The 24,779-nt window shown below is 33.0% G+C and overlaps 2 protein-coding genes across 3 annotated transcripts in view; both read left to right on the top strand.

Annotated features, from left to right (window-relative positions):
* The window catches only part of Dop2R (dopamine D2-like receptor), a 153,073-nt gene that overhangs the window by 27,270 nt on the left and 101,024 nt on the right, over positions 1-24,779 (top strand). The window lies entirely within an intron of this gene.
* On the top strand, positions 10,774-11,538 carry LOC136414059 (uncharacterized). The gene has a single exon (XM_066397853.1). It carries the CDS (start codon positions 10,774-10,776, stop codon positions 11,506-11,508), a length of 735 nt encoding a protein of 244 aa, XP_066253950.1. The 3' UTR covers positions 11,509-11,538.

The raw sequence follows: 24,779 nt of genomic DNA, 5'->3' as shown, positions 1-24,779 counted from the left end.
TTTTAGCGTCGGGAACAAAAAAGTCGAGTGGGGTTAAATCTGGAGATTGTGGTGGATAGATGCAGCAGAACTTATTACTCTATCGACGCAGTATTCCCTAAGATAATTAAGAGTTGTTCTAACTGTATGAGGCCGGCGCCTCATCCTGTTGAAAGTATCTGTGCCGCAGTTCATGAAAGTGAAGTTGCTGAATGAATGAATTCAACGTATTCTAATATCGGTCAGGTGTGATGGTGTCATAAAAAAATAAGTCCTCTTAAGTGTCTTCATAAGATAGCAATTCACATTCCAGTTTTTCGAGGGTTTAAAGAAGTTTCCGTAAACATATGGGGATTCTCTTCACTCCATATTCTTATATTTTGTAAATTTCGTTAACCCGGCAAATGAAACAACGCTTCGTCAGTAAAAAACGTCAAATCTAGAAAGTCATCGTGCATTGTTTGATTAAACCAATTGTAATATCTCAGTTTTTTTTCATAACCCAGGGGCTGTAATTCCTGAAACATTTGCACTTTGTATGAATATAATCCTAGATTTTTTTAAGAATTGAACGGCAAGTGTTAGCGATACACCCACTTGTTGAGAAAGTATTCTTAAAGATGTGCTGGGATTGTCATCCACCATTCGCCTCACATTTTCAACAACTCCTGGGGTTCGTTTCGTTGGTCTACCACTTCCCGATTTCCTTTGACATTGCCAGTTTAACGAAACAATTTCAAAACATAATTCAAAGTGTTTCGAAACTGCGATTTCAGCACTGCAATGTAGGGAATTTTTTTATGAAACTCTTAAAGACAGAGTTGAATTTCAAAGGCCCGTTCTCCGTTTATAAACCGTCCATTCCGAAAATAAGACTCAACCGTAAAAGCTTTTTGTCTGAATGTAAACACCATTTTTAGCATTCAGAAAACTTTAACGAACACTCAAGTCCGTGAAGCCTTGAAAAAGACTAGTTTTAATAAAATTCAACAAATCATCAAGGTGAACGGAGTTGTATTTAAGTGAGGTTAGGTTTATTTGTTTATGTTTGAGATTACGTTGAACATATCAACGACACACGGGCTTGATGTCAAATAATTCCACAAGCCTATTTAACCGGATTTTTTTTTAAACACACGGTATAGTCGTAACTAGACATCATAACTGGTAAAAAATGCCATGTTATGGTGAGATTCTTTGGCACCTCAAAAATTCTTTTGAAGCCTTTAAGGGTATATAAAATGGTTAATAAACTACTCATTTTGACTTGTGGTGTATAGCTTATTTATATCATGATTAAGTCGGTATAAAAAAATGTGGATTTGCAACTAAGAATATCTCTAATGGTATTTCTCAAGAGTGTCGTTCCAAGGAAACAGGATTAATCCAGAGAAAAGTAGTCATAAAGACTTAATACAGAAGATCTTTACTCTTTTTAATAGTTTCTTCGATTTGCTCAGCTTCTGTTTACGTCAGTTCAATTTAAAATTCTTTGGTTCCCGCAAATTCCTTTGAATGAGCAAATAAATACAAACATTAAAAAAATCAATACCGCCCAAATTCTCCCATTTTCAGCTATTAATTCAATACCAGCTGAAGTATAATTTAAGATATTCCGGTCAGAAATCTGCCTGAAAGCAGCAGCGGTTTGACTAATTGAATCGTCTCGTGCCTCATTTATCATCCCTCGTTAGACGATATTAGAGAGTGGTGGCTTTTAATTTTTGTTTATTTTTCGACGAAAGCCCTAATTTAGAAAAAACTATTTTAATTAAATCCACATAGCGCCCTTTATAACGGATGCGTTACACATATGTGCAGTTTTATCTCTGGCGTCTGTCACGGATGGAATATTGTTAGGCTCGTTCCCGAAAATATAATTTTAGGCGGCCGATCTAAATCCTCCAAAATCGATATGTTAATTCAATTTTGACAGTTCAATCGAGCTCCTACTTTGACGAGAAATTAGATTTTCCGGCACGTAGAGCACAATCTAGCCCAGGCATAACTACTACACTTGTAACATATGTCAGGAGGTGGCTCGTCTTTTACAAGTAAATCTGTTTGGATATAGATAAATATTTTAACTCACTTTCAGTGAAGATTTCAATCCAAAAATGTGTGCACAATAATGAAATTCTGCAAATCCGCGCGCAACATTATTGCATGAAATTAATCAATTATTTTAAAACCGAGTTGTTTTAATACGGTAAAACGTGCACCTGCTAATTAATTTTGTATTTATTTAAATGTGCCTTCAAGCACTATGTTTCGCTTATAATAATTTATTACTCTATTATAATGGACTGGATGAAACACATCAATTATGGTTTTATGTTAGCAATAATGGTTGTTCCATTGGCAAAATGTCAAGCATTGCTCTATTTGTTCTGTTAGTTGTGACATTATATGTTGAGTGTTTTTGAACGCTCAATAATCTTGTTGTTGATAACGACTGGTAAAAATGATCAATAGCGTCAATTAGTGAGAGTCTGAGTGAAAAAGCAGTCTTGCAGAGAGTTTGCTTATCTCACAAGTCCAATAGTTGACTTGTTACAGCACAAGTTTCTGTTGCTCCACTACTTCAGAAATTAGTCATTTCAAGCGTGAAATTGACTGCGAATGAATTCATTCCATCGCTTTTTACATCGGCAGATCGCAGCTATTTTGTGTTTAATTCTACCATTTCAAATACATAGGAAGGACTATGGAACGTCAATGATAGTTGTATTGTACTGCAGTAAAATGAGGGTGTTACATAAAGTAAGTGTAATCTAAAGTTCGTAAGGAGGAGTAAGTATATTCCGTAATCGGGAATATGTAGACCTTGTCTTCGGCTTGGTCTACAAACGTTTACCTCATGTGTGATATATTATCACGAACAAGGCGACGTTAAAAGCCGAGTTGGGAAGTGTTAACGAGTACTGTAATAACACCTAATGGAAGTCGTATACAATATGTCCCCGGATGGGGTTGCCAAGAAGGGAAAGTTTCTTATTCTTCATTTTACCGGGAAAATGTATTCTTCATGAAAGTTTTTGCTTGTTCCAAAACGGTTGAATGAATTTTCACCATTTCAATTTTCCTCTTCGTTGTAAAGAAATATTAAAAAATAGATTCATTTATTGGAAATTTTTTTTAAGCCCCAAAAATTAAATATCGTTTTCATGGTAGTCGTAATAAAGGCTTTTATTAAGTTTCCATTACAAGAATTCAACAAAAAAGAAGAAATTACAAATGAAAACTTTACACGAAAAAAAAATGGTTCAATTATACCATGGTGAGACATTGCACACCATACGTTCACTTTAACCAAATATTATTGACCATGAGTGATTCGGAAATAAGGATTATGGTAGCTCCAGTACCTTATATGCTGAGATAAAATGGTACCATTGGTGGAAAACGTGGCTTTATTAGAGAATATAATGACTCGGTAAAAGTATTGGTTGTCCATGATTTGAGCCATCCACAAGCAAAAATCCAAACATTTTACTTGATCTCCTAGCTCTAAAGCATAACTAAAAATTTGTTTGAAAGGGTGATTTTTTAATTGCTTCATTGTTTTTCGAGTATGCATTTTACTAATTCCTAATTTAAGCGATCTTCGCCGTAAAGAAAGTTTAGGATTATTTTGATCTGAATCCATTACAATGAGAGTCGCAGCGTCATTTTCATCTCGAACTCTCTCAATTTTCTTCACATCTAATACAGAGCCAGTAGTAGCAAATTGCTTGATCAATTTTTGTGCACCACGTTTTAAGATGTAAATAGATGAAAACTTTTGATTAAATTCCTCGATAACTCGACGAATTGCTTTATCACCTTTCCCATAGCACTGTATCAGGTAAATTCGTTGCCCTTGCGGCAACATTGTCATTTAATTTAAATCTTGTTTACAGTTGCCATGAAAACGAGAATTAATTTTAGGGACTTAGAAAAATTTTCAACTCAATGGATCTATTTTTTGATATTGCTCTGTAACGGAAGGGAAAATTGAAACGGTGAGAAGTGATTCTACCGTTCTGAAATAAGCAAAAACTTTCATAAAAAACATATTTTTCTCGTAAGATGAAAATTCATGCTGTCGCTCAATTTACAAAGGATATCATATTTCTTACATTAATAATTTCCCTAATAAAGAATATTCATTCTTCAATTCTATCCCAAGTAGGTTTCGGAAATTTCATACGTTACCCTTGTATAATTTTTATTTCTAATCACTATGAAATTCACATCTGTGTTTCTAAATTATGGTACCGAATTGATATGGGAGATATATTGCATCGTTTTATGCCGAAAATTCTATATAAATGTGTCCAAAAATATTTAATAAAAAAGATACAGAGCGTTTTATGGTAGTTTGGAAAAACATACTTCTATTATTGTCTGTATATGCAATATATCATATTTAGTCATTTTCCTTAAAAACAGTGCACCTTATCGATATTTGTGTATTTTTAAACAAACTTGAAGGAAAACTAAATAAATATGCATTTTGTCGATGCACAAAGAAACGTACTGAAAAAATCTCTAGGCCACCCCTGTTCTTTGGTTACTATAGCAATAAAAAATAATATATCAATCGTTGTTGCACCTGACAGACAAATCTCGTATCCCAACTTTCAATAAAATCGCAAAAAATCCTTGGAAGAAAATAATAGAAGTATGCTTTTCAAACTATTATAAAACACCTCGTATCTTTTTTATTTTCAGATACATATATATATATATATATATATATATATATATATATATAATCTTTATTTCTCAATTAAGAAATGGGCTATCGACCAATGTGGTCTTTCTGCCCGTGAAATACAACTTAAAGGTATTAAAACTAATAGAAGGGAAGAAAACAAACAATTAGACAGCCGGAAAAATGAAAAACTCACTCCATGAAGTAGTCCAGCAGGGTTTTAGAGGGGAACAGGAATCGGTGTTGTCTCGTCTGTCTTGTTAGGCAAAAGAGGTTCAGTAAAGTCCAATTGTGATCGGATACATATTTATATAGAATTTTCAGCATAAAATGACGTAATCCACCTCTTATATCAATTTAGTACCATAATTTAGAAACCCCTTATATAATTCAGATTTCAGAATGCAAGTCTCTGTAATATGATAAAAAATCCAGATCAGTCAAAATTTCGGCGAAATTTTGTATGAAAATGAGGCCGATTCGGGTTACGTTTAGAGCTGACGTTTCGACTTATATTTGCTTCTTCGGGACTAAAGCTAAAAGAGTAACTTATGAAAATGTTATCATGGCGGACATAATCATACATGCTTAAAATGTCATACTCGTTCAAGTACATTTTTTGTTTCCCCTTTTATTTACTAGCAGGTGTGAGAGTGAGATAATTAAAGGTAAATGTATGCGTTTAGTCAAATAAACAACAAACAATACCAATCAATAACGAACCACATATTGTTTTATCAAAAACATGAAATCAACAAGAATAGTATGTAAAATATAACTCTGTTAAAACGTATATATCTATGTTGTACGTTAGGATATTATTGTCTTAGTAATCAAGCTAGTCCTATCTACATATTGATAGCTACACTTGCACAGTTGTGATTTGAAATACGAAATACTTCAATGTGTTTAAGGCCGGTTTGAAGTATATAAAGCGAACCCTATTTCTTTCTACTATTCTTATTCATCTAATTCGAATCCGGTGAGCTTCGAAAAGCAAGAACACCGTACTGGACGAGTTTACATAATTTTAATTTTCCTTTGGTTTGCTGTCAAAATAATACTGGTTATTACAATAGCTGTATGTTTACGGGCGCAATAAGCAACATCTTATAAAGTTGACTTAATGGAGTCAGCCAAAATAAAAACCATTTGAAATGTCTTTCTATTATCATCAGAAAATATCCCCAAGGTGTCAAATAATTTTTCTCTCAAGTGCAGCATTTATTGTAAACATATACAGTGCCACCATTTTAAATCTTCCCACCCTTAATAGTTTTTACAGCAGAGAAAATTAGTTTTAACAAAAAAACACGTTAACTTAGATATCGAGGAAGACGTTTAAAACCAGGGTGTGTTGTATTTTAGGTTTCGCCCCTTCGCCCCCGGGTATCTCCACTTGAAATTTTTAAATGGCACCCCCAGATTGTAGCAAATCATTTTAAAGCTCTTAAAAACCCCGATTCATTACTGTTTAGAAAATTAAAATCGGTTAGTCCGTTCTCCTAGAATCAAAATTACATTAATTGAAACACGAAATCCAACTAACGAAGCAAATTTATTTTCCAGAACTTTACTTTATTAGGCGTTCAAAATGCTCACCATTGTTGACTAAACAAAAGTACAACCTGTTCTCGAATTCTTGTCAGACGTTTTGAAACGTGTCTCTATTAATTAACCTGCATGCGCCGGTAATCCTATTTCGTAGATCCTGAATATTTCATGAGACAGTTTTGTATACAATTGTCTCTAAATAATCTCAAAGGAAGAAATCTAGAGGCGTTAAATCTGGCGATCTCGACGGCCACAACGCCTCTTCTGCCAATCCATTGGTCAGGAAACATTGCATTCAGCCATTATCGAACAAGTAATGCGTAGTGTGGTGGTGCGTCATCATGTTGAAAGTGTGAATGTTGTTCATTCAAAAAAAGATTTTCCTCTTCATCGACTTCGTTTTCTAAAGAATGTATAATTAGTGGGTCGATTTCATTTTGCAATAAATTGAAATATGGTTCAGCAGTTAGATTTCCTTCAATAAAAATTGAACCTATTATTTCATTTCCCCGAATTCTAGCCCAGATGTTGAACTTTTCAGGAAACTGCACATGGCCCTTTCGAAACACATGAGGATTCTCATTGTTCTAATATCTATAGTTCCATTTATTTATAAAGCCATTCAGGGAAAAAGTTAATTCATCACTGAAACAAATATTCTTCATTAAATTCGGTTCAGTTTTAATTCTCGCAATCATTGTTTCGCAAAATTAAATTCTTCGATCATAACCGTCTTCTTGGAGTTCTTGAAGAATGTTCATTTTGTAAGGAAAGAAATTGTTTAGTTTTAGAACTTTATGAATGGAACCATATGAAATATTTGTCAACTGAATCACTTTTGAAATTGAAGTGGTAGGATTAATATCGAAATGGCCCAAAATCTCAACCTGTACTGCTTCATTAAGAACTCTGGGTTGCTTATTTACTTTGTTGCAGAAGGAACAAGTTGCTTGACATTTTTTGACAAGGTCGAGCACATATCGGTGGCTTATATTTTTCTCAGGATACCTTTCACTAAAAACCCTGGCTGTCCTACGAGCACTTCTATTTTCAGCACTTTATACAAAAATAATTTCGGTTCTTTCTTCTAAAATATAAATCATTATGAATCTATTGCTTTCACTGCAACTCACAGGTTAGTAGGTAGTTGACAAATTAAATTAAATTTTGTCTAAGTAGCAAAACATTTTGCATTAAAATACAAAAGCTAACAAAAACTAAGACACAATACTTTATTATCTTTCTTATCGACAAAAGAAAAAAGCTGTAATATAAACAAATGAAAAGAAACATTGTAAACATACAAGAATGTTTGAAAATCCATTTTTGATTCTTTAGGAGAACGAATCAACCGGTTTTAGTTTTCTAAAAGGTAATGAATCGGGGTTTTTAAGACCTTTAAAATGATGTGCTACAAGCTGTGGTGCCATTTAAAAATTTCAAGTGGGGGTACTTGGGGGCAAAGGGGCGAAACCTAGAATACAACGCACCCTGATTTTAGACGTCTCCCTCGATATCTAAGTTGACGTATTTTTGGGTTAACACTAATTTCCTTTGCTGCAAAAAATATTGAAGAAAGTTTTAAAATGATGGCACTATATGTATAAATCGAATTTTATTTATGTGTGCCATCATACTTTGTATAAATATTCTTTTGGTTTTCATGCTGATGAAGACTAAATAAAATCGATACGTCTGTCATTCTTTTCGTAAGGAATAAGGCGTTTTTATTGTATTCAATTCATGTTTTTAGGTTCTGTAATTATAAATATTACTTACAATAATTAAAATTGCTATAAAACCCAATGTTAACTCATCCAGAAGGTATGCCAATGATTGTTCCTATGTATCTATGTGTTACCCGTTTCTCCTCACTACATCAATAGCGAATTTACTAATTTTGAAGGTTCTCGAGATTATTTTAGTAAAATCGTGGATATTCTATTTTTTTTTGTTTGCTTTCGACTTTAATTTCACACACTGAATTGAATTTCCATATCTCCAATAGGTAAAAATATTAAAATTCAAATTTATTATTTGGTTTGCATCGATTTTTAATCAAAACTTGTGAGTTAGATGTTCGCAAAATGTTGCGATTTTATATGTTTCGAGACGATAACATTTCTTACATTATTCAGTAAAGTGTTAACAGAACAACAAGTAATGTTCTTCTTATGCAGAATAAATCATCAGCAACGTAGCAGTGTTGGATGGTTTCAAAAATTCACGACAAGCCAGTAATGCATCTGTCAGCTTTCATTGAGTGAGTGAAGGTGGGTGTTGTTAACATGTTTTTTCTTTCTTAGTTTAATTTGACATAAAGTGACTAAAATGACAATATAGCAGTACTCCTTTGTTTGTCCACTATTAATTGTGTCAAAATGGGAAGCCTGGTTGTGGTTTTTATTATTTCGATTTTAATCAAGTTTTTGCATGTTTCGAAGCTGTAAAACTCTCATATTATTCAGTTGAGTATTAGCAGGGCAATAAATATCGAGTTTCTTATGCGGAATAAAATAATCAGCAACGTAGCAGTGTTCTTTTGTTGGGAGCGAAAATGGATTTGTCACGTTTTTATTCGCCTTTGAACTTAGTTTCACATGCAGCGAATTAAGTGACAAAATAGCAGAACTTATTTGTTTTTAATGCATAAAAAACTGTATATTTGTTTCGAATATATAAATTCGCAAATAATTTCCTGGTTAGGTAGGCATCAGGGAAATACATTTAAGGTGGGAACATAAGGCGAATCAAAAGTAACAGAACATTTATTTGAAATAAAAAATCAATTAAAGTATTTTTTAAAGTAATAATTAACAATTTTTGTACTATACGAGTAATTATTTAATTTAATAAGAATTTAACATTCTCTAGTCGATAAAAAGATTACTTGATGCATTTTGAAGCTTCATATTTAGTTAATACATGGAAAAGTAGATGAAATGATAAAGAAGTAATTTCCTTTCTCAATTCAAGAAGATACATACATATATCCTTTTGAGAAGATATGAACCTTTAAGAATATTCAATATATTCTAATACTTAACTCAATTTACTGAGGAGAGCATGGCAATAAAGCACCCACCATTTAATGTGTCAAAATAGGTCGTCTGATTAGAATTTTAATTATTCGAAATTTACTTTCAATTACAGAAAAATAAACCTAAAAAAAACAAAAAAAACTTTTTTTTTTCTTTTTATTTATGAGATAAGAAGACTACTGTGAAATTTGTATTGCTCATACTAAGAAGTTGGTCTACAAGATCATACTATTATTTCGTACTCTAAGTATATCTGCAGTTGAACCAATTTAACTGTATGATCTATTGCGCATTAGAACTATCTAATTGCTAAGTCTATAAAGTGATACAGTCTTTTTCACACGATAAATATTCTTTTAGCTATAAAAAGTATACAGGATGTTCCAAGAGCAAACTGCCATACGTTAACCATGAATTTACGTCGAAAAATAACCATAGTTTGTTATATATATATATATATATATATATATATATATATATTTTATAGACCTAATATATTATAGGTTCAAAGATGTTTCGTTACAGAAATACAAGATGTTGAAATAAAATTAAAAAACCCCAAACGCTCAATTATCTTCAATACTGTTTTAGATATTGTAATAAATTTGGGCGATATCGATAGAAACGGAAATCGAATGTTTTGCAGTGCAAAATGATTTTCAATACTACCAGTGGTGCGCGTAGGGTACCGCCACTGAGTATTTTTGAAGAAAAAAATACGCCACTTATTTTTCTATAAATAAATTATTTCTTTTAATTGTTTGTTCCATTTTGAGGAAAACGATTCCCTTGGCGTTTTATCGTACCACGCATTGTTTTAGAAGAAAAAATAGTGACCATTCAATAGGTCCACCTTGTCTGTTCCATGTTCCTGGATAATTAGCATCAAGCCAATCACGTACATATATTCTACAGGGTGATTCATTGGGAATGGGACATGGCGAAACCCGAGATAGGGGACACCAAAATATGACGATTGGACGCAACATGCCTTATATCAATGTTGCGCGTTTCAGAGTTACAGGGTGTTAAAAGTTAAAATTTTATTTTAAAATTCCTTAATAACTTTTTGTGTTTTCATAGCATCAACACCAAAATCGGTGTACTTAGGTTTTGTAAGATGCCAAATAAGAATTTTGATCTAATTTTTACGAAATGTCTAGAGGGCGCTAGTTACAACCCACCGCTTCGATATATTTGGTCATATTTTTTTATGAGTGCAACTAAGGTCAAATTTTATTCAATATATTGAAAGAGCGTTTATGTTTACGCAAAAAAGGTATTCTTATTCAATCCCGATATCTCTCTTCGTTTACAAGATTTTTACCAATAAGCTAATTCGTGTCGTGCCATTTCAAATCCTCAAAAACGGAGGTGGGTGTGATTCATTTGCATAGCAACGCATTACTTAGCCATTGTCACTTTAGCTTGTCAAAGTAATTAGACTCTTTTCTTGCCATTTGCTCTTTTTAAGTAAAAAATAGTAATTTAAAAGTAAAAATGCCTAGGCATAATGACTTTTCCTTTAGTGAGATGCGCGATATGATTTGTGTTTTTGCTCAAATGCATTTTAACAGTCGTGCTGCTGCACGTAGTTATTTTGAATTATATCCCAACCGACAACAACCCAATCACAAATTATTCAGAAACCTGTACAATTGTTTGGGAGAAACAGGCTCTTTTCGCCCTCAAAGCCAAAACAATGATGCTCGAAGGACTATCCCGGTTGAACAGGAAGAAGAAGTTTTAGTACGAATTGCTGAAAATAAAACATTAAGTACACGCCGGTTAAGTGCAACGATAGGAATGAGTCAATCGTCTGTCTGGAGAATTTTACATAAAGAAAAATTCCATCCATATCATTTAACACCTGTTCAAAATTTGCTCGCTGAAGACCGTTCTGCTCGTTTAAAATTTGCTCGATTTTTGCAAGAGAAACAAAACGAAGATCCAAATTTTTTGAACAAAATTTTATTTACTGATGAGGCAACTTTCACACGCCGTGGAATTTTCAACTGGAAAAATAGCCATTTATGGGATTCTGAGAATCCAAATGCTGTACGAGAAACACATTTCCAACACGAATTTAAGATAAACATTTGGTGTGGTGTAATAGGTGACTTTTTTATTGGTCCTTTCGAACTTCCAGCCAATTTAAATGGCCTTCGGTATTTAAATTTTTTGCAAGAACAACTTAACGAACTTCTCGAAGATGTTCCATTATATTTACGTTAAAATATGTGGTTCATGCAAGACGGAGCGGCTCCACATTTTTCTCTCCAAGTACGCCAACATTTAAACAATGTTTTTCCACATTGATGGATCGGTCGTGGAAGTGAATTTCCGTGGCCTGCGAGAAGTCCAGACCTCAACCCATTAGACTTCTCAATATGGTCAAGTATGAAAGCAATTGTATACAAAGGGACAATTAATACTCGCGAAGAATTATGCCAAAAAATTCAACAAGCAGCTGATGAAATTAAGAAGAACGTCGATATGCAATTTAGAATAAAAAGATCTTTGAGAAAAAGGTTAGTAAAGTGCATTGAGGTGGAAGGTGGTCATTTTGAACATTTGCTTAAATAAAACTTATTTTTCATTTGTTAATGGCTTTTCATTTGTTTAATGCGGCAAAATATTTATTTGAAAATTAATAAAACCGAGTTGAAATGGAAAGACACAAATTAGCTTATAGGTAAAAACCTCGTAAACGAAGAGAGATATCGGAATTTAATAAGAATACCTTTTCTGCGTAAAAATAAACGCTCTTTCAATACATTGAATAAAATTTGACCTTAGTTGCACTCATAAAAAAATATGACCAAATATATCGAAGCGGTGGGTTGTAACTAGCGCCCTCTAGACATTTCGTAAAAATTAGATCAAAATTCTTATTTGGCATCTTACAAAACCTAAGTACACCGATTTTGGTGTTGATGCTATGAAAACACAAAAAGTTATTAAGGAATTTTAAAATAAAATTTTAACTTTTAACACCCTGTAACTCTGAAACGCGCAACATTGATATAAGGCATGTTGCGTCCAATCGTCATATTTTGGTGTCCCCTATCTCGGGTTTCGCCATGTCCCATTCCTAATGAATCACCCTGTATAGTGTGTGGGAGTTCTGTCCACTTGTAAAATCATATTTTGCCTCACGTTTAGTGGAACATCATCAAGAAGATTGATTTTTTTGGGGTTTTTAAAATTTTATTTCAACACCCTGTATTTCTGTAACAATACATTTTTGGACCATAGTCTACATAGCAAAGTTGGGTTCTTTTTCGATATAGAATTGATGGTTAACGTATGGCGGTTTACTTTTGGGACATCTTGTATATTGAGTAGCAGCAGTGTTTTTAGCCAGATCTAAAGTGGGTAAAATAGAGAAAAAGTAATAATGCTAAGAACAATTTTTTTACCAAATATGGTAAACGCAGTATATATCAAAAGGTGTCTCCGTTAAATGCATTCAGTATTTATGTTATAACGAGAGTATTAATATCAACTGCATCGAATATCGTAACTCGTAATATCGTTTCAAATTACCTTTAGGTTAGTTCGATTCGGGGTCGGACACAATAAGAGAAACACCTATATTATTTACGGAAGAAAGCAAGTGTGAAAAGGGGTGCGATATAAATACCGAGAGCGCTGATAATAGTCCGGTAATGTTGCTTACCAACAATATTATAGCATCAGATACTGTAACGTTGGATTTCACGGCCGCAAATCGGTACAGTACATCCCGGCTAAAATCTATTTATAGAGTGGATAGATCTAACTGGATAGTATGAAATGATGAGATTTTGAAAACTACATATTCATAACGATTGAAGGGCATTGCAATTCATAAGTGTTACAACATGTTTCAGGAAAAAACCATGAAACTATATCAAAATACAGGAAACGATTTTTCCTTATTTGAGCACGCATTTGTAAGTAATTCCACATATATCTTTACCCGCGGTTTCACTGAAATAAATGATACGCCATAGTTGGATGAAAGCCGCCGCTAAAAACACATATTTATTGTCCAACCTAGTTTTTGTTTTCCGCTTGAATTTACAGATTACTCTTTTGAAAACTGGCTCTACCTCGAATAATAACTATGTAATATTTTTTATGCAAGTAGGTACTATTGGTTATACATGGTAGGTACTATTTGATTAAAATATTTTGGAGAAGTTCAAATTAAATAAAGAGTTGCACAAGATGTTGCAAACGTGTTTAGTATTACCAATTTTAACTTAAAAACATAGCGGACGTTACAGTATAGCCACCGCCATCCTGATCAGTTCGATTAACTACATCTTAGAAAGGTTAATTAAGGTTAGTTCAGGTTCATTCTAAAGGGCCATTCAGATCAAAATATTTACTTGATGTTTTGCTGAGGTACTGGAATTTATTAAAACATTTTTTAGATTTATTCGGGGTATTCTAAACTACTCCGAATTATATGCATTTAGTTGAATCAACTAGGTATATTTTTACAATAATTGACCTTAACAGTTGAACTTTTCTATGGCACTGTTTTCAGATTTCCCTTGTAGATTACATTTGTTTATAATATTCTATGTGCGAAATGAATGAGAAAATTATTATTTATTCACAAAGCTGTAACGCTATTATACTACTTTTTTAAATAAATGTTCTCATATGGAGGTCATTATAAGAAATAATGACCTGAACAGAACATGCAAGTTTCTGCCTTCATATTCATTTTACACTCTTATAATATTATATTCCATCTCACAGTTTGTCCACAGGATATTAACACCTTTAAGACATCCAAAAATCAATTATCATAGTCATTTAATAAAGGCCGTTAATAAGACAAGGCTTCCAATAACCTTAAGGCCTCGCACAATATTCCCCAGAATGATTTAATACAATGGGTATTAATAAAGCTATAGAATCGATAAAGCGGGGCTCAATATAGAAGTATATAACTGCGGTGTCAGGTCTTGGCCGGAAGCCATGAGAAACTGACCGTAGTTAAGTTGGATAGACGTGGTGGTTGCTTCGTTTGGACCATATTTATATTGGAAAAAATTGACAGTTCACTTTAAGACTAGATTTAGGCCTTAAATAGTCTCAAATATGTCTATCCCACACTCAATAAACTCAATCAACTAAAAATCAAAAATACTCAATAAGCCTATGTCTATCAATAACAATTTAAACAGCAATAGCTCTGTCAATTCTTGTCAGATTATTCTCAAAAAGATGCGTCTAATTTGATGTCTCGACACTTTAAAACTTGGATATGTGCAGCTCATTTAAACCTATTTGTTATTGCGAAAATCTAAAGAGAATAGGAAGATAGAGCACAGTCGAATGCGAAGTTTCGATAGGGTTTTATTCTCTTCACGATCCATCATCGTATTTCCCTGCGGGATCTGAATGGAGGCATTATTTTATTTTTATAGCTTTGCTTTGGCTATTATTGATAACGGAGGGTGCTCTATTTTTGCTCAGAAGCAGACAGGTATTAAATATTGGGAGGCTAGTCGATTCAGTTTCAGATAAACTTAGAAAATTGATCTACAATTTCATGTTTATATATATCACCGCGATGATGGACGAGAGATTAATAATTTCGCTTGGTATGTTGTGATTGATTGATTGCTGCAGACTTTTAATTAAAATATTATTAAGAAAATGACATTGCCCAGTGTCCTTGCCTGAGAAAATAGCTAATTAACAGAAGCGTCAGAAGTTTGCCCTTGCCCCTATACACAAACGACACCCGGTGTCTTCGTTATAGGAACGAATTTCCAGTGGCTAACAAAAAACCGAATTCTTGTTAATTTGTTTTCAGACCATTTGAAAAAGGAAATTATTAATTCCAATCTCAATGGTTTTCTTCCGAATTTTATAATTGATGTTCCACACAGTAGATCAACGATTCTGTGGCTTTACTAGTTCTGTCAACGCATTTTTAACCAGTCACCATTTTCATAGCTTTTATTGATGGCTTAACAAGATGTAGATTTAATTCGATCTTGGCCGGGACCTGATAAGGACGCTTGAGCAGAAAAGAGCTATCGTTGGGCTACTTAAGGCATTGAGAAACAATTTAATTAAAGGATCTCTCGGAATCAACATCCAGTGGAGCATAAACTAAGATATTGGGAACAAAGGGCGAAAAGCCGTTGTGCAATTAGACTAAACGCTATAAATTGTTTCCCGAATTATTAATTGGTGTTATTGGAATTCTGAAACTAAATCTTTAATTTGCTTAAATTAGAAAAGGTAAATACTTTTCCATTGATGGCCGTAAATTGAAGCTGCGTAATCACTACTTGTGAATGGGAAATAATTTTTAACTTTGCGTTTTTGGGACCCAAACAGAATTTTTCATTACTCGTCCCTCATCAGAAGGGGTTCGAAAGTTTTTGGCAACTAAAAACACAAAAAACCAATTAAGAGAGGCCCGATGTTTAATTAGTTATGAAATGGGAAAAGCAATTTATTCCTGAGGGTGCAAAATTACACACAACCGTTGACCCCGTGAATGGTTAATTCATTCGATGTTGGGAGGGAAAAATGTTACCCACCTGTAAAAGGGGTTTTAATTACACAACAAATGAAGTTTTGAATATGTTCCATATGTCTGAGGCGGATGTTCATTACTTTTTTAATTTTTGGGAATGACGCTTCACACACCAGAAGACATTTACTGTCGGACATGGATGTTCATCCAAGCTCTTGGTAAAGGGTGATTTTTATTCTCAGTTAGTTTTAACTGAGAATAATGTGTAATTCTACCGTAACAGCAACAACCCCTATTGGTGTGTGAGGCGGTATTCCCAAAGAAAAACAAGAAACAAAGCTGTATTTATTGTTTAGCTCTTTTACAGAGTGTAAAAGATAGTAAAGAGGAAAGGAGTGCGAATGTCAAAGATGTGAGAAAGGAACACTAATCAATGGGCCAAAAGGATTTATGAGAGCAGAGCAAAGACGCCTTCGGGGCAAGAATAACGTTATAATGACGTATAAAATATAAATAGACAGCAATATTTTCTTGGGAAGTCACTTTTATGTCGGTTCTAGGAAACGTGCAGAATGTGTCTGTCCGTGGCTCAAGTCTTAAATCTAGGGAAAAGAAAGACTTTTGGAGAGGACGTCAAACGCTAGTCAAGTGTAATGTCAGTAAACATAAGTCATTTTGACAGATTTCCCTAAAAGACGTCACTCCGCATATACAAAAATCAGGAGCTTGGACTATTTGAATATTGTAAAATAATGTTTACCGAACGTCCTTCATATCAGTTATTAACTTGAAGTCTCGGAGTATTAAAAAGAAGAGATTAATTTGGTTTGTAAACATTTCTTTGTTTTCCAAATCGGAATCTTGTGAAATACAAGTAAATAAAAGAGTTGACATTGCTCGAGATTAAAAATAAGCCTTCTTAATTGAGGGAATCATCGGCCGATCCCTTTTTAACATTTTACTTAAAATTTCAGTGTAGAAAAAAGTATTGTACCTTTCTAGAAAATAATTGGACTTCACTTCTTGAGTCAATAATACAAGATCAAGAATTTCGAAATGCCTTTTAAAGCATTTCAGAGCGCCTACGAAAACAAACCACTCCAAACAGTAAAGTTCTTGCCCCCTTTTTGTTTTTGTAAAACAAATTACGACATGCTCTTAGTGACAGAAAAAAAGGGAAACCACATCGGGGCCCCATGTTCCGAATTTATCAGGCAGACCGAAATTATGCTCCAAATTGGTTTTATTCCTAATTTGCTGCGAATATTGTGTGTACTTTAATTTATTCTTCGTACAAACACGAAATTGGTTTTCGATGTGTATTCATTGTTTTGGGACTTGGACTCGAATACTAATTCGGGCACTTGATTGAATAGTTACGTCGAAATATGATTGTTAATAAAATTGTGGGCATATAATCCGCAGTCACATGTACGATTATGTTTGCGTGCAATTTATTGGATATTGTGCTGAGACCGCTTTACAGCGATTTAGAGGATGTAAAAGTAGAATATTCGGGAATATCAGGAAGTTTGTAGCAATAAATAAATACCTAATTCATATTCAGTAAATTGCGTTCGTGGTCAACTAACCCCATTACATTAACAAATTCAAATGTAAATAAATTTATCATTCGATATCATTTAGAAATAATAGCTACACGAATTTCGAGGCGGGACGATGCTACTCGTACACCTTTTCCGCCAAGGGTGTTAAATTCAATTATGATATTTTTTTTTTTCGAAAATGAATGCAAAAGATCTCTAAACAGTGGAAGAGAACGATGAGGAAACAAATCAAAAGTTAATACTGAGGGAAAAGCAAACGATATTGAGGTAGAAGTGTCTCAAAAAAGGAAACTATTGTAGTCAAGTAAGAAATGTGAGAAAATCTATTATAATCTAAAATACAAGGCGCTTGCGATTGCATTAATGAGCTCGAAATAAATTAAGATTACAAGAAAGTCACGAAATTGATTTTTTAAAATTGAAATACCCAAACATGCTACTTACATATAGAAACTAGCAACAAGCATGGGCGGCGTCAACAATTCATATTAAAACAGCCAGATTGAAATTTTAAAATAAATGAGTAAAGGAAAACCAAACCTTGTACCATAGGGAGCAACAGTTGTTTCCTCCCTAAGGATCATAAATATGCAGATTTATTACGGAAGAAAGTACTTTCCCCTCTAGGGGACAAAAGTATCTCCTTCCCTATACATAATAAATAATTAACATATCATATTTTCTGTTTTTTTTTTGTAAAACAGAACATTTGTTGTAGAAAAAATTACATGCACACCTCTGGAGTAAAGTACCTTTTGCTCCCTCGAATGTTAACGCTCCCGCTTCACATCGGGCCTAAAATTATTTGCAAGAGTAACTTTGGTAACATTACCATCGATGATCTTGGTTACATGCCATCCGAGACCTTACTTTTCTATTATTCCCTTGAAAAACGTGATATGAGGGCAAAATAATTCTATCCTTATGAATGTACACATTGGCATTACTAAAACTTTGAAATTGAAGCACACATTACTGGCTGACCTATCCGATGAAAAAACATTTCAACTATCCCAAAAAATCGTAACAGAAGTATTTGCCCCATTATCACCCCGAGTACCTTGTTGGCTGAATCACAGGACATTGGTCAACGGATTAGTCTGTGGAAATTAAAAAAAGAATAGAAAACAGAACTCACCCTTTTATTCTTGTAATCAAGTGGATATTTACCACCTGAAAATATTTTAAGAATGGACGCTACGTTTTCATTAATTAAACTATGAAAGGGCCTATCTCAAAAAAAATGTATGGCTCCCTATGGTGACATAAGTGCAATAATTGTGGCTATAAAATAAAATAATATAATAATAAAATTAAAAAAAATAATAAAAATTATAAAAAAGAAAATTTGTTTTAATGCGAATGAACTATCTCTTCTTCCGACCCATCTTTGCTTACTTTACCCTATGTTTAATATCGTAGACGCTCATCTAAAACAATATTTTCTGATATTATCTTAGAGCTGATCATATGTTATCCGTCGAGACGCGTACTGGGAATAAAGCTTCCTAAAACAAGGATTAACCTATAACTTTCAAGAAGAAACTTTTCACTAACGAACATGTTTTTCGATCTCCACAACATTCCTTGTACCTACTCCAATACGAGCTGCTAATTTTAAAATGAAATTAAATTCACTGAGGCCATAAAGAAAATTAGCAACAAAGACTGAAAATTAATGCTATGAAATGTCACCTTGAAGTTTTTTCGTTTTTTCTCCGAATTATGGATGTGGACTACTGAAGGTTTGCATATTATCCAATAGACATGAAGTGTACACAAAAAGCATAGGCATTTTAAACGCAACTTTTATTAATCAGACCGATATAGTTAATAAAACCTTTAGAAAACTAACATTCCTGGACATATTGATAACATCATTTCCCTAAAATATTAATTTTATGCCTATACGCTCGCAGTTAAAACAATAATAAATCAGAATATATAAATTCAGAAATTAAAGTTTGTAATGGTAATTTTGATTTAAATATATAAACTGTAACATAGACAACTTGACTTTTTAAGGATTGCATCTAACAATTATGTAACAATGAATCTGGTAATATCAATTGGATGTAAATAAATATTTTTTATTTGCGATGCATTGAATTCATGTTTAGGAATTAACATACATTTTTAAAAAATCTGAAAAGTAACACACCTAACTTTATGAAAGAAACTTCTTATAACTAATTTTCAAAACTATTAGAGGCATTTTATTATATACAATACAGTAAATATTGACTAGCTATAAGACCACTTATTTTATCGATATGATGCTTCCATCAGATCAAAAATTCCTCAATATATAATGTAATGTGTATAGAGAGGCTATGGACACAGAAGATGGTGAGGATCACACAATTCGTAATTTCAGCAATAGACGTCATTCTGTATATGTTCATAAAGTATCTAGATGCACTTGGACTTCGAGAAAATGTAGATTCAACACTCATAAAAGCAACCATGATACATACATGTGAAATCTGAGAATCAAACTTGTGAAGAACACTGGTGTAAATTGGATATTTTGAACTAATTTATATTCATGTAGGTAGGTCTGTTAAATATATTTTAAAACCTTAAACCTTAAATTTTCTTGACCTGGACATAATTATATTTACTTGTGTGTATTCCCGAAACCAGCATAAAATAGAAAAAAAATTGAATTAAATTATGTTTTTAATAACAACAATGCAGCTAAATTTGAATCGAATAGAAGATTCAAATTATAACAAATGTTCAAATAAATCACCATTATTGTCCAAACATGAATATGCACTTTTTACCGTTTCCATAGCATTTGTTTATTATGTATTGCTATAGCTCAAAATCATAGTTGACTTATCAAAACATGTTTTAATGGTTATAAGTCGTAGAGTTTATGAGAAAAATACCAAATGAAATATATGGCTGAAAAAGGAATTTTATGACGATTTTAAAAATGTATTTATTCGATATAGCGCCTATATTAAAATCAACATTTTAACGATTATTTTCGAAAATAATGACTTAACAAAAACACTGGAAACACTGCTACGAGGTTTTTAAAAAAGTGACTTAAAAATGTAGAACTTTAATTCCTCAAACTGTAACCGTATAAGAGTTATTTGCAAAAAATGAAAAACCCCAAATTCTTTTTTTCCAGACATCTTCATAACCATTGAGAATTTAGCCAGTGTAAAAACAGATTATTAAATTGCTTTAAGTTACACAATTTTTTCCTAATTTAAACGATTTGGATCTATTAGTCTTTTCGAGATCCTCTTACTGTTCTGGGACAGACTCTATAATGGTTCCCCACTGGATGATGTACAGGATGCTCTAAGAAAAGTGTCCACCCTGAATGTTATTAAAAAAAAAAACGCTAAAACACATCAACCTTTATAGAGAGGGGACATCATTTGGTGAAAAAGTTATTTTCGAAATGTTATCCCTTTACTCCTGGAAACCACTTCTTTGAAATTTTTAAACTGGAAGAGGGGTTGCGTTATGCCTCGTTTGAAAGGTAATTTTATTTTCTACATGGTCAAGCTTTTATTTTTTATTTTTGTACATTGATCTTGTAAAAATTAAACAATAACCAAATAACTTGATTTTAATCATGAATGTTATTGTAATAAATGCTGAAAGTATTTAGTTCAGGTTAGTTCAGGTTAGTTCAGGTTAGTTCAGGTTAGACTCAAAACTCTCGACGTCTCAAATGTATCAATAATAATGACATTTCTAACATTCCATTTAAAATGAATAAACCTTAATTCTTTTAGAAGAACAATTGATTGATATTTTCCTCTGAACTTTTTAGTGCGTTAATACTAAAAGGATTTTAGTATTTCGTGGCAAGACATCACTTTGCAGTCCGTTCAATTTTTAATTTGGTTAAAATGGTTTACACATTACTAGATATAATCAAGATTATGAGTCAATATCACAAAAACAATATTTCTGCAAGAGCGGCCACTCGTGCCTTCAAATTAAATCACTCTGACAAAATGGTATCCCACCCTTATGTATTTAAGTTTTAATGAAATTCAATGAAATTAGTTCCGCTTAAAATAACAAACACGAAGTTGATCGCCCAATAGGAGGTGATGAAGTCCAAATCGCGGTTCTGGGGTATGTTCAAACGGACAATAGAACGTCTGTTCGAAAGATTGCCGAGGAATCTGGCGATTCAAAAAGTACTGTTCATACAATTTTAAAAGAAGTAAAATTCCATCCCTATGTTATAAAACTAGTATAGGAATTAAATGAGGATGAATTCGACTCTCGATTAGAATTATATGAATCTTTTAGCAACATGTTACATTTAAACGGACATTTATTGTACAATACAACATTTCCTGATGAATGTTCGTGCTATTTAAATGGTGAAGTTAACAGACATATCTGTCGTTACTGGAGTGACATCAATCCTTATTTATGTCGAGAGACCCATACTCAATAACACTGTTGCTGTATGACAATTTCTAGATGAAGAATTTCCTAAGAGATGGATTAACAGAAGAGGTTTAGTGGAATGGCCCGCGAGATCACCTGATCTTAGTGCCCTGGATTTTTTCTTATGGGGACATTTGAAAACCAAAATCTATGATACAATCTGATTCTTCGAAGACCAACGTACCCGAATCGTTGAGAGTGCAAATCACTAACACCAGAAATATTAGATAATGTGCGACGACGTTTTGAGGATCCGCTGTACATATGCATGGAAGTCAAGGAAAGTCACTTTAAACATTTTTTACCATAAAACAAATAAAATATCAGTGAAAATGGGTAAAATCAAATTATTTGGTTTTTATTTTGTTTAGTTTTTTGTTTTGTTTCATTTCTACAAGACCAACGTACAAAAATGAAAAATAAAAGCTTGACAATATAGTGAATAAAATTACCTTTCTAAAGAAGTATAATTCAACCCCTCTTCCAATTTGAAAATTTCAAAAGGTAGAGGGATAACATTTCGAAAATAATTTTTTCATTAAATGATGTCTCTTTTCCTACCACAATTGACATGTTTTAGCGGTTTTTTTTTAATAAACTACAGAAAAGATATTCACGGTAGACACTTTTTCCCGGGACATCCTATATAAATAAAAAGTTTTGCACCTTTAGCATTTATATATCCCGTGATTTAATTTTATATACAATAGATATGGATACTCTTATTTCATCATCGACTTTTTAAAAATTAAAACACTAAACATCAAAAACCAAAAATACTGGATTTTCTGTAGTAACATGAGGACCCTCTCTTAAATCCAACAGTTTTTTTTCTGTATCTTTTTGGTGAACATCGAGTACAACTTATTTTATTATTGTTCTAACATACATATTATATTGCACATGAAAAGCAATAGTAAAGCTTGAATGGCTTGGAATACCCTAGCTCTAAGTTTTCTTTATAGAAATTAGATTCAGTAACTTAAAACGTTAAGATTTAAAGTAGGTATTTACAATACTTCGTACCCTGGAACTACGAATAAAAGAGATCGTCTGTATCTTTTTCTTTACGAAAATAATTAATTAGATTTAAAATAAGCTTCTGCTCCTTTTTAAAATACCTAGTTCTCGTTTCAAATATAAATTTAATAAAATGAGATCTTGGCAACGAGTGAATTAAAAAAAAATTGTTGGTATTGTTGTTACTTACATTTATTATACATTTTACCGACGCAAGACATACCTTTATGACATTATTTTTCCGTTCTTTCGACAGACCCGAGAACGGCAAACCTATGACATCACACCACAAGTATAATTTTGAGAATTTAACATCGTGAGATTATCCTTAAATGAAAAATAATCTCCCATTAGACTCAGCTACTGCCCGTCTTCTGGAAGAAAAATAACCGGCCGGAATAGCAATCTCTGAATGTTCAGAGCTGCCTTCATATAACAATAATAATAAATAATAATAATAAAACCCCAGGTGGCGGAGGGGTTTTTACTAGCTGATTTGGGGTGTGACGACCTCACGAACCGAGTTTTTGAGCCGTCAGGGGTAAATGGAGACTTAGGCTAAGTTATAGCCCATAGGCTGTGTATATTTGACTTGGCGTCTTTCAGCCTGGAACTTTGATCTATTCATTCGTGATACAGTGCTAACACCAAGGTTAGAAATCTTTTCAATGTAATAAGCCTTGAATTAGCCACAAATTGCCTGACCTCGCTCCCAATTGGCACCGTTCTGTTTATTGGAGGAAAGCTACCAACAAGAATCTCAAGCTTTGAAATGTCTATTTTATCTCGATTTAATAATAATATTCTTTTTTTCCATAGAGACATGTGTATATGACATATAGAATTAGTCACCAATTCTTATAATATGTACAGCCTAAAACTACATGGTTATGTGTTATAGTGTATTTGTCATTGTCTTAGTGTCTCATCAATCCATAACAAGACAATAAAAGATTAAATTATTCGACTGATATGCAAAAATTCTTCCACAGTATAGGACTGACCCTCAACAGAGATATTCTTAGTTAAGTAATTGAGTTTAATAAATCTTCTGCAACTTTTAATATTAATGATAAAACCGCTAAAAATTTTTCTTTCTAATCTGCGGGTCCAAGTTAGCCAAAGAATTTTTTATAAATATACAGTAGCAGTCAAAAGTAGAGACACATTTATATTTGTCGAATTTATTTTGAAACAAATAAAATAAACTAAATCAAAAATATATTTTGGAACACTTAAAGCCTAAAGTAAAGCAATTTCATAGAAAAAAATGAACAATACTCTTATCACATTTCTTTATATGTTGAGGTTCCTTCGATAAACGAAAACCACGAAAACAACAATTTGGTTTACGAAAGTGGACTGTATTAAATTTCACTTATATAAATAATGGTAAAGTATTGGTCTAAGTATGAAGTGGGAGTTTGCTTAGTTGGGAAGATTACGAGTTACGTTTACGATCACATGTCTAGAGCGAGCACTGGTCAAAGAGAGCAAAATTACTGCGATCATCCCTTAAGTACTAAACCCGAGGAACTCCACCCAGGGGCGCACCAATACCAGACGCCATTGCGGGCAATGGTCGCGCCTAAGGTCATAAAATCGCCGCCATCTGGCAAATACCTATACAAGTCGCTTTCATTGAAGTATTGCGATCCGCCGAATTGCGGATCGCGGCAAAGGTCCAATTTAGAAAGCTTCCTTTGACTGGTAGCGTATTTCCCAGCCATAAAGAGCCCTTCGATATGGCCTGATGGGTACGATGGTCTGGCGCCCAGATGGAATCCTTCAAATACGTATCGATGCCCATGGGCGTAACTTAAGGGATGAAAGTACAAAACAAATTGACTAAGCAAACTACGCCAAGAAGCAGTAACCTAAAGTCCTTAACATTATATGACAACATTTTTTCATGGGCAAGCAAAAGTAGAGAAACATTCGTTTATTGCTCTCATATCGTATTTAAAAATTATTGTATG

The sequence above is a fragment of the Euwallacea similis genome, chromosome 16 (assembly GCF_039881205.1).
Source record: "Euwallacea similis isolate ESF13 chromosome 16, ESF131.1, whole genome shotgun sequence".
Taxonomy (NCBI): Eukaryota; Metazoa; Arthropoda; class Insecta; order Coleoptera; family Curculionidae; genus Euwallacea; species Euwallacea similis.
Note: the sequence above shows the minus strand (reverse complement) of the source record. Positions and strands in the feature narration are given on the sequence as shown.